This window comes from Peromyscus californicus, unplaced genomic scaffold, assembly GCF_007827085.1.
Source record: "Peromyscus californicus insignis strain IS unplaced genomic scaffold, ASM782708v3 Scaffold_25__1_contigs__length_3188244, whole genome shotgun sequence".
Taxonomy (NCBI): domain Eukaryota; kingdom Metazoa; phylum Chordata; class Mammalia; order Rodentia; family Cricetidae; genus Peromyscus; species Peromyscus californicus.
In genome coordinates, this window is record NW_026294536.1 from 2,689,755 (window position 1) to 2,707,275 (window position 17,521).

At 41.7% G+C, this 17,521-nt stretch overlaps 1 protein-coding gene across 1 annotated transcript; it reads right to left on the bottom strand.

The window, feature by feature from the left end:
- Positions 1 to 634: 634 nt before the first annotated feature.
- Positions 635 to 16,829, bottom strand: Cldn1 (claudin 1). Its single transcript, XM_052753875.1, has 4 exons — positions 16,333 to 16,829; positions 8,022 to 8,186; positions 4,823 to 4,907; positions 635 to 3,138 (listed from the first exon to the last, which is right to left on the bottom strand). Exons 1-4 carry the CDS (start codon positions 16,553 to 16,555, stop codon positions 2,976 to 2,978), a joined length of 636 nt encoding a protein of 211 aa, XP_052609835.1. The 5' UTR covers positions 16,556 to 16,829; the 3' UTR covers positions 635 to 2,975.
- Positions 16,830 to 17,521: the final 692 nt, after the last annotated feature.

Sequence of the window (17,521 nt, forward strand, 5' to 3'; positions counted from 1 at the left end):
CCAACTCCCCTGGGACCATGACTCTTTTTCGAAAACACATAGTGAGTAAGGTCCTATCTCATGCATCCCATTCTTGTGCACACTACCAGTTTTGGAATACACAATTAGAAAAAAAAGCCATGATCATGTGGTTTTTTTTTTTTTTTTTTTTTGAGATAAAGCACAGGGACAAGTAGCCAAACGAATGGAAACACATGAACTATGAACCAATGTCTGAGGGGTCACCAACTGGATCAGGCCCTCTGAATGGATGAGACAGTTGATTGGCTTGATCTGTTTGGGAGGCATCCAGGTAGTGGGACCGGGTCCTGTGCTTATTGCATGAGTTGGCTGTTTGAAACCTGGGGCCTATGCAGGATCGCTTGGCTTGGCCTGGGAGGAGGGGACTGGACCTACCTGGACTGAGTCTACCAGGTTGATCTTAGTCCGCGCGGGGGAGGGGGAGGCTTTGCCCTGGAGGAGGTGGGAATGGGGGGTGGGCTGGGGGGAAGGTGAGGGGGGCGGGAGGGGGGAGAACAAGGGAATCCGTGGCTGATATGTAGAACTGAATTGTATTGCAAAATAAAAATAAAAAAAAAGTAACAAAATCCATTTAAAAAAAAAGCCATGAAGCTTTTATTTTTCACTAAAAAACAACAATTTATTGAAAAAGAGTAATGCTTTATACAAATTCCCATCAGAGCCCCCAAATATCGATTGGTCTGTTTCCAGGTTTGAAAATATCAGATCTGGGTAAGTTCTGACATCAAACTTCTTTGGGATTATTTTGGAATATAGAACTCTGTGTAGTTTGGTGAGCGTTATTTGTATGCATTTACATTACCAGAATTGTGGCAAAAGATCTTTGTATGATTACTTTTACACACAGAAATACAGTAAAACATACATAGTTCAAGTCCACATGACTCCATCCTTTGTATAACTTTCTCCATGTGGTTTTACCACTAAATGTTCTCAATCTCTTCTAGAACTGCTGGCTTCTATCCAACTTTGAAAGTATCACTTCACAAAGAGCAATTCATACTCCTTTAGTGTCCACACTGTCAATTTCCTTCATTACATTTACTTAGTTACAGACTGATGAAATTAAGATGTAATGTCGTGGGGAGCAGGGGAATCATGCATATCATCTCAACAGCTGGGAAGCTGATGCACAAGAATCTCTGGATGACACAAAAGTTCTTGGCCAGCTTGAGCCACAGATTGAGACACTGTCTCAACAAAAACTTTAAAAACAAGATCAGTTTAACTTAGTGAGCTTTAGTAGCTCATTGTGAGACTTCTTAAGGAAAGAGACCCAATTAACAACTCTCTCTTTCCAGTTGTTTAAAAAATAACCACAAAACCTATTAACTTAAATTCCTTGATGACTATAGAGCAACATGTTTCACCTCATAAAACCATGTTTGCATGTGTCCCCTCTCGAATCCTGTGACATAGTCAGGGCAGGAATTAAAGAACTTATGTAGATGTAGCAATACATTTAGGGCAACCAAGTGCCTTTGCCCGAGTCAGTCATTAAGTGATAGCACCAAGATTCAAATCCAGGTCTCAAAATGTCAATGTCAACACTTTCTACTACATCATCTTGCTCTGCTGAAGGGCCTTTCCTACAGATTAGAATAGTAAGAGCACTTGTCAAAATGAAACAGCACCAACAAGAGGCCAGGCACAGCTGAAGGAGATGAAATAGTCTCATGAAAAAAGAAAGATACGGAACAGTGTGAAGGCGTGTGTGGAGATTTTATTCAGTGACTTCAAAACTGCTAATTGAGCAAGGAAAAACACTACTTAGGCATATTTCATGTTCAAAGAATGAGAGTCATATCAACTAATTAATGCTCACATTACCTCTACCAGCTGGTTAAGTGTAATTATCCCAATTTGACAGATGGGAAAAGAGGTATAAAGACTGTAAATTGCTCACAGCTACAGAGAGAATATTTGTCACTATATTATCGCTCCTGCAAGTCTAGCACTTCGTGCAGATAAACAGACCACACCTCCCAGAGAAGAGCTAAAACATATGATAATTATATGTGAGAAATCAAGATAGCCGAGGAGCGAAGAAGAAAAACGTAGTTGGCAGGATATGGAATGGTGAATAAGTACGTGAAAAATGCAATCAATAAAACTGTTTCAACAACAGGGTTAGCAGGACAGCCACTCAGTGAAACAAATATTTTCAAAGCAAACAAGACGGCTACAGACCAAAGGGCAAGGACCATGAGGGAAGGTCAGCAGAAAAACATCAGCTATCCAGAAGATTTGCTCCCACAGCTCAGAAATGGATGTGCTAAGTGATTCGGACTTGTTTTAAGCTTCAAATGTGGGCTGGGAAATTCGTGATTAGATTCAGGAGTTAGAAACAAACCTCAAAGTACCAGGCTGAAAAAGCAGTTGTTGTCAGAGAAAAAAAAATTTAAATATGTTGTTGTGAAGAGTACACATGGGAAAGGGAATGAAGTCAGACTTGATAAGGAAGTTTGGTCTTAGGGCAAGGATGCTAACTGCTGATGAGGGGGTGATATTTCATTGACCACATGTTCACAGAAAGAAAGAAAAATAGATCACTAGGCTTACTTAGTCAATATGGAATTGTCTGTATTTTAGTCATTTTAAGTATGTTGGTACCAACATGAGGAGAATAAGAGGTTTTTAACTGTCTATGTTTTAATAGAAAATATGTATATATACATATTTATACACGTTTAAGGAGCACCCTTCCCCAGTTTGAGTAGGACTTCTCAGTAGGAAGCAGCAGTTCAAATGCAAAAGGCTTCCTTCCTGTACTCAGGAAAGATGGTAAGGCACAGCCAAGCCCCTCATAACCACAGGGATGTACAAAAATATGCTTCCTTTTGTTATACTACAGCTCAGATCACCAGAGTCAACAGTTTAAGGCCTTAATGTCAATACTAGTTTCAACGTCCACTTTGTATTTGCTCCAGCAGGATTTCTTCCCTTTGCCTCTGTCACACGTAGTCTTTCCCACTAGAAGGTGTCGGCTTGGGATAAGGCCTTGGTGTTGGGTAAGAGGTTGTTTTCCGGGGACAGGAGCAAGAAAGTAGGGCACCTCCCAGGAGGCAGAGGGAGGCAGCAGCCCAGCCAGTGAAGAGGGCCTGGCCAAATTCATACCTGAAAGAAAAGACAGCAATGTGCTGCTATGAGGACCATTGGCAAAAGGAGAAAATCAATAGCAATATATTTATATATATATATATTATAGCAATATATATTTTATATATATTTATAATTAAAAATAACCCGATGATCTCCCAGGAGCTGCCGTTTGTGCGCACATCCATGAAATAATGTTGACATTGTAATTATCAATAATTTGCAAGAGTACATCAGCAATATGACATGCAATACACCAGTTTAATTACACAAATATTTCCAAAGACCTTTCCAAGAAAAGAAGGCTTGGAAAGGATGTTTAGACACTTGAGAAGTGAGGACTGGGCCACAGTCCTAGGTTATTCCTTACAAAGTCTACTACCCTCAAATGGTAAACATTTCTGTAACAAAAAATGATTAGTGATCAGAGAACCTAGTTAAAATAAAATATAAAGCTTGTACTTTGAAAGAAAGACATCTGAATATCGCATGGCTGATTTCGGATTGAAAAAGGCCAGGTGGACACATTAATCCACATTCCTGGAATGAGGAACCTGTGGCTGACTATGGGTATCACACAGAGAAAAGGGCTGGCTGAGGAAGTCACAGGGCTTGAGTCCTGATGCGATGCTCAGTCGCTGCAGCTCTGGACCAGCAATTCTACCTCTCACCCATTGTTTCTTCCCTCAAAGCAGATTGTCTCACTTGCTTCCCTGGAGGGTGTTCAGGGTAATGTGCCATCACACAATAACGAGCGTACAGAGCCCGGCAATTTATAAAATGCTTTCTCGTGCACTCCTAATATTATTGCTCTGCTGAAAATGCGGCCCATTGACCTCCAGCAGTTTCTGTCCCTACATCATAAATCTTACAGGATGGGCTAGGCTCCAACAACGGCCGAAGCCTATGTTCTTCTGTATGTGGGCGACTGGATAAAAAGATGCACATTTATCTCTGCAAACACTGGAATTTTTCATTCGCTCACGCTAGCATTCACAAACAGTAATTACATCTTAACATTCTAGCTTTGAATATGGTTATTAAGCTTTACAGATGGGAAGACAGTGAGACAATAAGCCTTGTCCTTGATCAAAGAGCATTGTTACCTGAGAGCCAAGACTCAAGTCCTGAACCTGCAAAACTTGAACTATTAAGAAAGGTAACCTTTGTAAAGTCAATTTTATAGTAGTAATGGAACACACAATTTTAAAGTGGCATCTGAATGTACTAGAAAAATACATCATAGTTTCATGTGGATACTCTTGGGAATGAAGCATTATTTGTTAACCACTACGGTGGTTTTATATTTTTTTTTCAATAAATCATGAACATGTATGTTAGTTACAAGTGATCATAGGTATTGGAAACATCATAATACATTTCAAGAAAAGCATGTCCAATACATTAGCATTTTTGTTCATATTCGGGGAAGAAAAAAGATGTGATATGTTGTTGGCTAGAATCCAGCTTAGAACATTTCTCCTTTGAAGTGCATTTTGTCATCAGTACTGGCTGTTAAAGCAATTATCAAATTCATTCTAACATGAGTCAGGGGTCATTTAAATTGTTTGCAAGTTCAACATAGATTTCCATATAATTCTTGAAAACAACTCTGAGAAACTAAGGCACTGACAGGAGTCTGCCAAACACAAAAAGGGTTGATTTTCAGAGAATGAACTATTTTATGCATGACTAGCATTACCTGGCATTGACGGGGGTCATGGGGTCATAGAATTCTTGAACAATTCTATTTCCATACCATGCTGTGGCCACTAAAGTCGCCAGACCTACAGAAATTCAAAGCAAAGTCATTAATCACTGTGGGACATTGAGCACCAAAACACAGACTATTAAACCTAATTGTATTCTATCAGAATTGAATCTCATCAAGAGTGCTGACATTTTATTTTATTACTATGGAAATCAATTTGACTTAGATATGATTTATTCCAACTGTTCTGCAAAGAATTACAAAGAAATTAGATTGAAGTTGGGCCTAGATTATGCTATTTATGATGTCTTATTTATTTATAGTCCAAGGCCACTGGCACTAATAGTGTTCTTGGGGAACAACTCACCTGGTCCATCTTATTCAAAACCTCTGCCAAAAGTTCTGCAGTACTGTAGTTTAGCATATGAAACTACTTTTTAAAAAAAATGTTTGTTCATATTAGCAGAGAAGTGCTTACAAAAGGTAAGATGAAAATCCTCCTGCATTCTTCTTGACAAATTCAAACTCGATTTTTAGGTTTTTGTTTAGCAGCAAAATCAGAGCTAACTAGCACAGGAAGTAGAACCTCTCTCAGAATGGGCCAGATCATCAAGATTCTTTTTGTCCCAGGTTTAAGGCAATATCTAACACTGGAATCATTTGGGGAGGTGACACACTGGACTGATTTACATAAGTGAACTCAATTATTCATGATATTTTGTAATCAATAATGAAAGGAAATGAGCTGGGCAATGTCACTCATTCCAGTGTTTATATGATGTCTAAATTACATCATTTATTTTTATCCAAAGAGATACTCACCAAAAGACACAAACTTTCAAGTAGAAATTAAGAATAAGCTTGAGATATTTCTTTTTTTTTTTTTGGTTTTTCGAGACAGGGTTTCTCTGTCTCTAAAAACCAAGGGTTTCTTTGCGCCTTTCCTGGAACTCACTTTGTAGCCCAGGCTGGCCTCGAACTCACAGAGATCTGCCTGGCTCTGCCTCCTGAGTGCTGGGATTAAAGGCGTGCGCCACCACCGCCTGGCTGAGATATTTCTTTTATGGTATAATGACTACAGGGTCCTTAAAAATACTAGAGGGTAGCCAGGTAGTGCATTAGGCAGAGACAGGTGGCTCCATGTGAGTTTAAAGCCAGTTTGGAGTATAGAATAAGTTCCAGAATAGCCAGGGCTGCACAGAGAAACCCTGTCTTGAAAAACAAACAGCAGGAAGAGGAGGAGGACATGGGGGAGGAGGGGGAGGAGGAGGAGGAGGAGGAAGAGGAGAAAAAGAAGAAGGAGGAGAAAAAGAAATGCTATGCTACAGTGGCTGAAATAAAATCTGAGGCAAAACATACATATAATTTAATTTATTCATTGTAGAATATATATACACTTCAACATACCATGATTCATATAATAAATGTACATAAAACTGTCAAATCCAAAACTAATTTAAAAAGAAAACAAGTAACTTCTTTTTATAGTATTTGATGGTACATAAGATCATTTTGGGTGCCTGGGTAAACTGATTATGCACATGCTCTTGAACTGGCCACCTGAACTTCTGAGGCCATCCTAGACTGCACTTGGAATCGTGTATGTCTGTGGTATTTGTGGGAATTGTGGGGATGGGTTTGGTATGATGCAATACAGTCTTTGATTGTAACTTTAAGTTGTTAGCAATAAAAATTTGTTCATGTCTTTTCAGGTAGGAGCTAATTGTGTTTGGACAAATGGAGCATCTGGTCACTTGAACCACATCTTTAGCAAAGTCACACTCTGCCTCCATTACTGGCTAACGTCACAAACTATGCTGGATCGACACCCTCCACTGGTCTTCTGCCAACGAGAGAAATAAAGAAATAAAATCTAATTCTTATTTTTAGTAGTTACATCACCAGTGTAATCAATTATTACATACATATAACACATGGGATCTATGCAGTAGCCTGTTGCTCAATCTATGTATTATATAGAGTCTATATATGAACATAATCAATAGCATACCTGTAATATAATACCTATCATATTTAACATATCCTTAGAAAGTTCTGAAATGGTGTCCATCATTCAGATTTCTTTATTCCTCAAACATATAACCTGACATGCCAATCAACATTTGAATAAAGCAGAAAATGTTACCTGTTTTCTGTGTGACACATAACCTATTTTGTCAACAGTTTTCAAATCCTTTTCTGTACTGTTTTCTTCCTTAGCTCAGCTAACCCTCCACCTGCCTTGTCAATATTCCATTTGCTGCAACCCACTTGACCTATATTCTTTCTGATCCATGGGCCCACCATGTTTGTGGAATTAGCTCTGCCCATCTACAATGTTACCTTTATCTTTCTCTACTGTCTCAATCCCATTTTTCCCAATCCAGTATCATTAACATACTATTCATATTTTCTTAGTCTTTTCTATGACATTATTAACATTTTCTAAGGTCCTTTTTAATGTGGGGTGTGTGTGTGTGTGTGTGTATGTGTGTGTGTGTGTGTGTGTGTGTGTGTGTGTGTGTGTGTGTGTGTGTGTGTGTCTTATGTGGCTGAGGCTGACCTTGAACTTCACATTTCCCTGCAATCATCTCTCTCATGCTAGGATCACATGTACCACCATGTACCACAACTATAGCTACCAAAGAGCATATTCTGAATCACATAAAATTGGTCCAGACTCTTTTGCTAAGTGTCGGACATCTTTCTAAACTTGAAGAGTCTGGGGCTATGAAACAAGTGGGCACCCAACTCCTTCGTGGTTGTACCTGAGAAGTGTCCACAAGTCAACTTTTCATCTGATTCTTCCTGAGAACATGAAAGCCAACTGACTGTAAGGCCCTATAAGTATCTGTAAAGTATTTTACAAATGGTAAGATACTTTAAAACTTTCCAAGTACTGCTGAGTGTGGTGGCGCACGCCTTTAATCCCAGTACTCAGGTGGCACAGGCAGGTGGGTCTCTGTGCGTTCGAGGCCAACCTGTTCTACAGAGTGTGTTTCAGGATAGGCTCCAAAGCTACACGGAGAAACCCTGTCTTGAAAAACAAAAACAAACACACACACACACACAAAAGAAAACTTTTCAAGTACAATGAATCTAACATAAACTAAAAAAACTAAACACTAGAAAAGTAGATTCAAACCACACTTGAGAAAAGTAGGCAAGGAGGAGGAGGGGCCTCTCTTACCAGAAACGACGAATATAATGCCCCCGATGACAGCCATCCACATCTTCTGCACCTCATCATCTTCCAAGCACTTCATGCACTTCATGCCAATGGTGGACACAAAGATTGCGATCAGCCCCAGCAGGATGCCAATCACCATCAAGGCACGGGTTGCCTGCAAAGTACCTGAGAGGAAACATTTAGGACATGTAAAAATCCTCCTAGAGCAGTGGAAGAACAGTGGGAGATGAGATGTACTTGAGGGTTCTTTGGGAGGGAAAGAAGGGATGCTTCTACTCTAGCTATCAGAACTGTTGCCAGGAAGATGAGCACAGTCTGGAGGATGGCTAGTACTTCAGTTATTCACCTCAAAGCCAACTTAAAAAAAATTATTAATGAATCAGTTGAATAGGTCTCACTGAATTGAATATGTAATCCTTACTACCTGAATATTGAGATTCTGAATTAACATATATATTATCCTTAACGGTCACCATTTGCAAATAAATGGCTTAAAACATATTTATTACTAGTCACTAGTTTTATATTTATATTTAACCTTCAGAAAAAAAAACAAGTGACTATGGATGATAAATGAGATTTTTTTCAGAGATGATCATGGCTAGATAAGCAACATTTTATCCCTAGTTATGAGAAGTTCAGTGGGAAAGGATATAGCCTTCTAGAACATTAGTGTTAAGGCAATCTTTAAGAAGGTAACTTGGAGCAGAGCAGTAGATTCCCAGATAACTACACCACCAGTTTTTAAAATTACAAAATCCTCATGTTAGAATGTCAGAGATAATAACTCCAACTTGTATTTCTCAGGTTTCCACCAATTTTCTAAAGTTCCCGTTCTTATCTTTGTTCTGTTGTGTTAGCACGAGAGACAGAATTGGGCTTGAGAGACTGAGCCAGTGTGCTTCCTGAAGAACAAAAGCTGAAAGCCAACATTATGATATAACAATATAGGGGGGCGGCGTACACTGGTTAGAAGACCTTTAAATTACAGATTTATTTCCTCTTTCAACTGAACATCATTGTCTTACAGCCTTAATAAGTGAAATGGAAGGTTGTATACGGAGAAACTTACACTGCAGCAAACTAGGATCTTGGAAAAACTACCTAATACTCTTTAGGGCCATGCTTGTATTTTATGGAATGTGAGGGACAATATCTCTACCCAGTGAGTTAGAATAGTTCGCTCCTTGCTGGTCTTCAGAGGTGACTACGATGATGGCAGCCCCAATATTTAATGTGTACACAGGCCTAGTCTTCACATGTTCAAGATTGAGCAGTTAGGTCACCAATTCTAACTCAAAACAAACACCTCTGGAACACCACAGAGTTTTCACTAACACCAGTTTCTATCCTTATTATTGCAATCGATGGCAGAATCACATTAATCCCTTTCTAAATGGGATCAAATGTATTTTCACAGTATTTCGGTGATATTTGGAAGCAATTTTTAATCTTTCATCAAAATACTCAACAAACAGTACACTCTCGGCCTCTTCCGTCAAATTCATCTGCTCATAAGTGTTCAGTAAGCACATATGCACACCTCTCTTGCACACTTCTTACAGGGTTCCAGGGTGACGTAGGAGCTATGGGATCAAAGCCATGTTCCATGCCCACGGCATTACTAGGAACTGAAGCTGTTCACATGACCAGTAGAAAACTTTCCTTGGAATCACAGCCCTGCTGTGGTATGAAGAGGAAAGTCCCGAGGACTTCCACTTAAGGTGTTCACTTCCTTCTGATTCATTAGCAGTGGTTGCAAGGGCAACCGTCACTTACTAGAAGAATGAAAAACTAAATCATTACGATCTTATAAAACACAGATTTTGGATTTGGTTTCAGTGTTCAGCTCAGAAGGAAAGCATTTTGGGAAGATGCTGCAGTCAATAAAGGGATCTATGTGATGGAGGATAGGGTGACCACTCGTGCCTGTTTGCCCAGGATACTCTATATTTTAAATGAGAAGTTCAGTATCCTAAGAAGGCCCTGGATCCTGAGTAAACTGGGGCAACTGGTGAGCCTACAGATAAATGATAAATGGTGGGGTGCAATGATGTTTACCAAGGTTGGCAGATGGCATGTGTGTGTATGTATGTATGTATGTATAATATATATATATATATATATCACATATACAAATGTATTCAAACATATACATTACACATCATACACATACATCAAAGCTTTGTAGGCCATGGTCATGAGTTCAGAGTCTATTCCAAATAATGAGAAGTTATTGGAGGATCCTAAGGCGCAGTGACCTGACTTTTACCCTTAGTGAAGAAACAATATAATTAGAAAGCACTAATGCTGTGGTAGCCCTTCACAGAGGTAGACAGCCTCTTCTGTCTCAGGCACCTCCTCTCCATTTTGTCACATTCATTTGTTTATTGACTCTCTATGAATGACTTCCATTGGTGTCTTTGATCTCTCTGGAAGTTGTGCTTGTTACACATCTTCCACTCAGACTTAGTCCATGTAATAGTCATTCTAATCCACTCATGAAATCAAAGCACAGGCCAGCAGCCCCACAGGGCTGAGTACTAAGCACAAGACATCCTTCAGGAGGAGCCTCCTGAGCATCAGTCTCAAGGATGGGATCAAAGTCATGTTCCATACCCACGGCATTACTAGGAACTGAAGCTGTTCGCATGACCAGTAGAAAACTTTCCTCGGGATCACAGCCCCCTGCTGTGGTATGAAGAGGAAAATCCCGAGGACTTCCACTTAAGGTGTTTATGAAACATCCAGTTTTCTATTCAAAGAGCACCAGGTATAGCTTATGGACATGTCATCTGCATCCACTTACAATTACAAATATCAAATATTCACACAATTGTCATCTTTAAATTATCAAGAAGGCATCTATGCTTCATGCCATTCCTTTATACTTACTACTTTTGCCAAGTTAAGGAGAAATGACAGATACTCTTATCCCATGCTTGCTAACAACGTTACAATGCTTCCCTTTCTTATAGTGTCCAACACACAGACACGGAGCCAATGGACAATATATTTTGTAACTATAAAAACATAGAGATAAGGTGCCTTATTTTTATTTTAAAACATGATAAAGCAGTACATAACAAAAATGTTGTTTTGCAAAGCAACATTTTCCACTTACACCTGGAAGCCATAGAATTATAAATTATCTTCTGTTTTATATTAGACTGGCATCAAATGGAGACATTGGATAGCTCCTAACCATCATGTATGAGCAGGAAGTATAAAATAACACAAGCTTTCTGGCACACCACAGACAATGGTGGAAAATTGTAACAGCATGAAAACGTACTAGCTGGGCACCTATAATGATGGATTACAAGTCAGACAAAGAAACGGTTGTTCTATCTAAGGTTGTGACCATTTTGTGTGGAGATCCATTCTAAGCTAGAGTTCTCAGCTGGACTGAGTCAATTCTTTCCAATGAAGGTCTTGTGGAAGTCATTCAAGTCAGAGACCTAAACTGGGTAAGAGTGAGGGGCTGCTAGAGGGGCTGCATGTAAAGCACTGCTCACACTTCCCACTTCCCGGCCAATCATGTGCATCATTCAATCTGTTCTCAGTGACCTTGAACTAGAAGGATGCCTTTACTTTTAAAAACTGGTGATAATGTGATATATAAAGTACATACTTATGTTAAGCTAAATCTTCAAAATCATATTTATTTGACAAATACTTCTTTTGAGGGTCCAGAGATGCTGGAATTTTGGTATGTAAAGCTAGGCTTAAGTTAGGCTACAAAATGCTAGAAATTCATGCAGAGGGGAAAAAAATATACTTTTCCCTTAACTTGATACAGTTTTTAAGTTCTGTATTCAATGAACTCTTGTGATGGCATTTCTCTCTCAGCAGAACGAGGAAGGCAGAACATAGAAGTTGGTAGTGAAGTGTGAATGCTACAAAATAATATTTGGTGCAGAAATACATCCATATACTATTGCACTATGCCTAGGAACACTTTCATTTCTTTCTTGGACCTTTAAATTTGTAGCTAGCTCTATAACATTTTAACTAAAGTTGTGTGTGGAGAACCTGACTAGCAAATATTGGAAAAGTTACACTATTGTTTCGGAGCATTATCCAGCAGTAAACAGGAAGGCAGCCTTTTAATTACACTCAGCCAGATTGAAAAATCTGCAGCTTAAAGACCCCCTAAGGAGTTCTCACCACTCTCAACCTGAAAGTATAATTAAAAAAATACTTACAAAGATCTCTACTTATAAGACAAGAAATGAGTTAGACACTACCCTTCTACTACAGTTATTTTAATCAAAGTTTGCAAAGACAAGCATAGACAGGCAGGGGATATTCCCCCCCCCCCAAACTTTAAAGACATTCTCTCCAAGCAGAAGAATCCCCATAAACTCTTGGCACTGTGCATGCTCTGCACTATACCCCATTACCATTCCTACCCTATGCTTTATGTATCATGAGCAAGTCAGATTTTAATGGTATTTCTGCTCTGACACGGTCCTAATAAGTCTTGAGGGACAAGGTAACTGCCTGCTGTGTGACTTGAGCAAAAAGGCCATTTCTCTTTCACAGACTATCAGAGTACACTGCGGTGGAGTTTTCAGTTACCACGGCTTTCATTTTTCCCTGTGTTCAAAGTTTCACGTGCGCCTTTCTTGTTGCATTTCTGTTTCCCAGGTGTGTGAGCGGGTGGACCACGTGTGATGTCAGCACGTAAGTCAAATCAGTGGTCCAAGCAGTCCTGGAGGATGAGGGCCTGGCACCACTCAGCGAATCCTGAGAAGTTTTGCTCTCTCTTTTAAAACCTAATATTCATTTTCAGAATGGCTCATGATTAAATGTATGTCCTGGATTACTGTTTTCGTGGCACTATTTGTTTTTATTAAAATATAATTACATCATTTTCCCACCGCCCTTTCCTCCTCCCTCCACCCTCTCCCACTCGCTCCCCACCTCAGATAACTTTTTCCGTGACACTATTATCACTCCGATCTAGGAAACCTGTGCTATGTCACTTACTTTTTCTTCTTTCAACACTGAAGTTTGTAACAAAGAAAACTGACACCGGCTAGAGTCTTTGCTGCATTCCCCTAAGTGAAAATAGGGCCAGGCTCCAGTTTGCTGACTAGATGAGTGGACCTTTGATTCATCCGTCTGTGCCTCCTACTCTGCCCTAGTTTACAAGTGCTGAATCCACCTGAGTCTGGGGAGATCAAGTAGCTCCCCCTGGACAGTGCAAACTGGGGCAGGAACTCAATGTGTTCTCATTCTGAGTCTCGGCTCTTGCTTCATTTGTGTCGCACTCTGCACACCCATGGCTTTTCTGAATGTTCACCATTCAGCAGCAGAGAGGAGTCCGGAGAAGCCTGTCCTCTCCGCTTGTGCTGCACAGACATCCAAGTCAGTGATTTCAGTCCTCTGATTGAGCCTGACATCATGGTGAGAGTGCTGGGAAACCTCATGACAACCAATACTCATTAAGCACACCTACACACATGTGGATTCATGCAGAGCGAGTTCAACAGGCTGGGGTAGCTTATAAACAAATTACAGAAGTTCAGGGCTAGATGAGACTTAAAGAGAGTCTAGCATAACCTCCCATTTGTCTGGTGCTTGGATCTTCACAACAGCATTCCTACAAAAATGCTTACTTCTTCTCTGCTTTGATACCTCCCAACATGCAGCCTCCCGGGTAGCCCTGTCTTTGGCTATTAAAGTGAAGCAAGCAGAAGCAATTAGCTAAACAGGCAACTGGCTTCCCACGATGTTGGGAATGAAATCAAAACCAAGAGAGATGTGTAAAGTAGGCAAAGAAAAGTCTACTAGAGCTGCACCCGGCCCTCTCCTTTGTATGTCTAAATTTCAGCTACCAGTGTCATCACTCTAGAAATACCACGTGCAGGGAGATGGAATCGGTCTTAGCTGTTATAGACCATAATTCATGGTGTAACAATTGCTTCTCCAGGAAATTTATCAGTTACATTTTCACAAACTGTTTGGTCAAAACTACCCACAATACAGCCTCTTTCTGCTGTATACAGTGGTTCTCTAGGGGGTGTAATAATACTATACTTCCTACACACATTGTGTAAAGGTCATGTGTTTTTCACAACTGATACCAGATACAACAGAAGAAGCATCCTGGAATGTCTGGTTACAAAATGCTGACACACTCTGTCTTGATACTTAGGTGAGGAGGGCTTTGCTGGTGAAGCTCAAAAGTATAATCTTAGGAAACCTATAGTAGTGCCTCTCACCTCAAAGCATCCCATGAGAGGTAACCTTCACGAGCCACACTACACACACACACACACACACACACACACACACACACACACACATGCACTGAATAAACCTTTTCATCTCGAGGCGTCATGGAACTACACAAAAACCAGCCAGTGAATCACCAACCAGATCTCTTCATCAGGTGGGCGTGAACCCCACAGCTCAGGTGGAGAAACAGAGACAAGTTTTCTGGGTCTGGTCCAAAGGCACCTTAGTGAATCACTGCTCAGCTGGGAGAGAAGGTATGAGTCAAGGCTCACGCTCCTTGGAATTGGTTTGGGGAAAGAGGCTGCTGGGCTCCATCTTGAATAAACTATGGCTTTAACCAAAACAGAAGTCTGAAGCTGTTCTCCGCTAAAACAACTCGACAAACAGGCAGTTTCTGAAAATGCCTGTGACGGAAGGATATTTACTGCTTTTGTCACAGTTTTAAGAAATATAATAACTATATCAGCAAGGGATAAATTATAATAAAACATTTCATATAGTATTCTGGGTAGGGATGATCTGAGTATTTGCTGCGTGGACCATTATTCTACCTGGCCATTGGAGGAAGTTCAACCTGATGAAATGAAGAATTTGGATCAGAAGAACAAAATGGGCAGGGAAGATCTCTGAACTTGTCCATAACACATCTCATCGGCCAGTTCCATGGTACAGCTCCGAAAGTGCCCGGCACCATTTCCTTAAATGTGTTTCCCTTCCCACCAGTACGTTCAATATTTCCCAATTGCTAACAACCCGAGTGTATCCAGGAGGGGAATAAGCAAGACACACTTAGCAAATTTATAGATTACTTTGGACATAGGTGTCCAGATGCGGAGACAAAACCAGATTGGCTGACTAAATTCTACAGGTACTCAGGCTGTCCAGCTGATTGGTGGCAGTTCCCATAACTGTGAAATGAAGTGCCTTTGCTGGGACAATGCCAGCTCTGTTCACTCCAGCACTCCCAGAGGACTGTGGGATAGCTTTGTTTAGGCAAAGGCTAAGGGAGGTCTTCCTGTGGGTTAAAGGACAGCACAGACCCACAGAACACTGCCAGTGTGGTTTCTCCAGCAGGAGGACACAGCCACCAATGGTATTACCTGGGTGGGAATGTAATGACTTTCTGATAAAGCACTCAAAAATTTTACCTAAACGTGAAGGTGAAGGCATTTTATCTGTTTCCCCAGGACCTGTAGAAATATTTCTGTCTACATACTCCTTTCTAACTTCATGTATGAGGAGAGATCCTCCATTACATGGAGATCCCTTTGCAGAAGGGACAACATGGGAAGACCCTTTCTCCTTCCTACCCCCACCCCCACCCCAGCCTTCTTCCCAGCTGTGTCTGCCTCTGTCAGTGGCACCCATTAGGCTGCTTCCTTCTGTGCCTTTCTCTTTCCATACTGACCAGGTTATTCAGAACCATTCTCTTCTGTGACCCCCTCCTCCTCACATGCCACCGGCCTTCTCGTTCTACACTTAGACTGTACAAGCTGCCTCTTCTTCAGACCCTAGGCTGGAAAGCCAACTTTTGTGGGGAGGATCACAAGAGGTTCTTCAGGGAGAAAGAGCCAAAAGACACAAAGATTGAACCTTCGCTGTGCCTAGGGAACGCCTTGACACCAGAGTCAGAAAGGTCCTTACTTGATATTTCCGAATCATCTATTTTGAAGGCTTGAAACCTGCCCAAAGTATACCATTTTTCTTGCCCAAACTCCATTAGAACGTGCAGAAGCGCCCCAAGAGTCCGAATTCCAACTGTGGTCTTCACTCTCCCATTCTCCACCCAACCAGATTGGAATTTGAGGCCAAATCACACCCAGAAGGGCAGAAAGTGCCAAGCATGGACTTAGTGGCAAATCTAGGGCTTTGACCTGAGGCTCAGGTTCTCTTTGCTTTCTCATGACAGAGCACATGCTCAGAAGCCTTGACCAACTTAGAGAGGGCAACCCCATATAATCACAGGACAACTCCGGGGTGAATGAAGTTACTACAGAGAAATGGGACTCTGAGGCCAGGGACAGGGGTCGTTGCGAGGGGTGGGGGATGGGGGTACACTCACTGCTCAGATTCAGCAAGGAGTCGAAGACTTTGCACTGGATCTGCCCGGTGCTTTGCGAAACGCAGGACATCCACAGCCCCTCGAAGATGGCCTGGGCCGTCACGATGTTGTCCCCAGCATAGGAGTAAATCTTCCACTGGGGCAAGGCGGTGCTGACGATGGAGCCGATCCATCCCAGCGAGGCCAGGATGAAGCCCAACAGCTGCAGCCCCGCGTTGGCCATGGCTCGGTCCCAGGCTCGCGCGGGCTCAGGTGGCAGGTGCAGAAGGCGGAGTTTGCAAGGTGCACACCTGGGCTCCCGAAGGTGGCGGGGTCTCGGGCGATCAAGTTATGGCTAGGACCCCTGCTCCCTGCGCGGTTGCGGGCGAGGCTCCTGGCTTCTGGTCCGGGTCGGCGGCTGCGGAGTCTGGAAGCGAGAAGTGGCAGAGTTCTCTGAGATGCAGAACCGCCCGGCGCTGCGATTTAAAGCAGCTCCGCCCCTCCCGGCATGCAGCTCCCCCTGGCGGTTTCACGGCCCAGTACCCAGGAGGAGCGCCGGGTCCTCGCAGGCCACCTCTCCCGTGGTGGGGGATGTCCTGTGGGCGACCTGGGGAGGACCTGAAGAGAATCAGGCATCCCTACCTGCTCCCTTTCATTTCTCTCCTGCGCTTTCTTTCTTTCACTCCGTAGTGAACACAAAAATTACCGTGTCTGTGTAAATACTAAAAAAAATGTATAAAGGTGAAAAAAAATGGAGGGAGCCAGAAACCGATTTTCACTTTTAATATTTTCCCGGTAACCTACTCAGGAGCACATCTAACTCCGTACTCCCCTACACTCCCCGCCCCCTGGGCACCTTTCCTCTTCTTTGATTAGCTTCTTCTTTCTTTTGGGGGCCCCCTGTTCCTTTCTGCTCCTCAAGATCATTCCATTGGATTTCTTCTATTTCTCCCAGAGGCCTTGTGGAGATCTTGACACTTTATACATAAGGGAAATGTTACTCAGAGAGTGTCACGAAGCAGGTGTTTAGCATATCCAGGACTTAGTTCCAAGTTCTGTGGGCTTCCCACTACATTTTCAGTTGAAGAAAAAAAATGTCCTTTGAGTTTTTATCCTCCTTTTAAAAGTACTGTCCTCCATCCCCTACACCTAACACACACACACACACACACACACACACACACACACACACACACACACACACACACAC

What these genes read in the sequence shown, in the direction of transcription:
- Cldn1 (XM_052753875.1), bottom strand. Translation starts at nt 16,555, where the DNA reads ATGGCCAACGCGGGGCTGCAGCTGTTGGGCTTCATCCTGGCCTCGCTG. An exon ending in CTCCTTGCTGAATCTGAGCA is followed by an intron (nt 8,187 to 16,332) that starts GTGAGTGTACCC and finishes GTTTCCTCTCAG; the next exon opens with GTACTTTGCAGGCAACCCGT. An exon ending in CATTATATTCGTCGTTTCTG is followed by an intron (nt 4,908 to 8,021) that starts GTAAGAGAGGCC and finishes GAATTTCTGTAG; the next exon opens with GTCTGGCGACTTTAGTGGCC.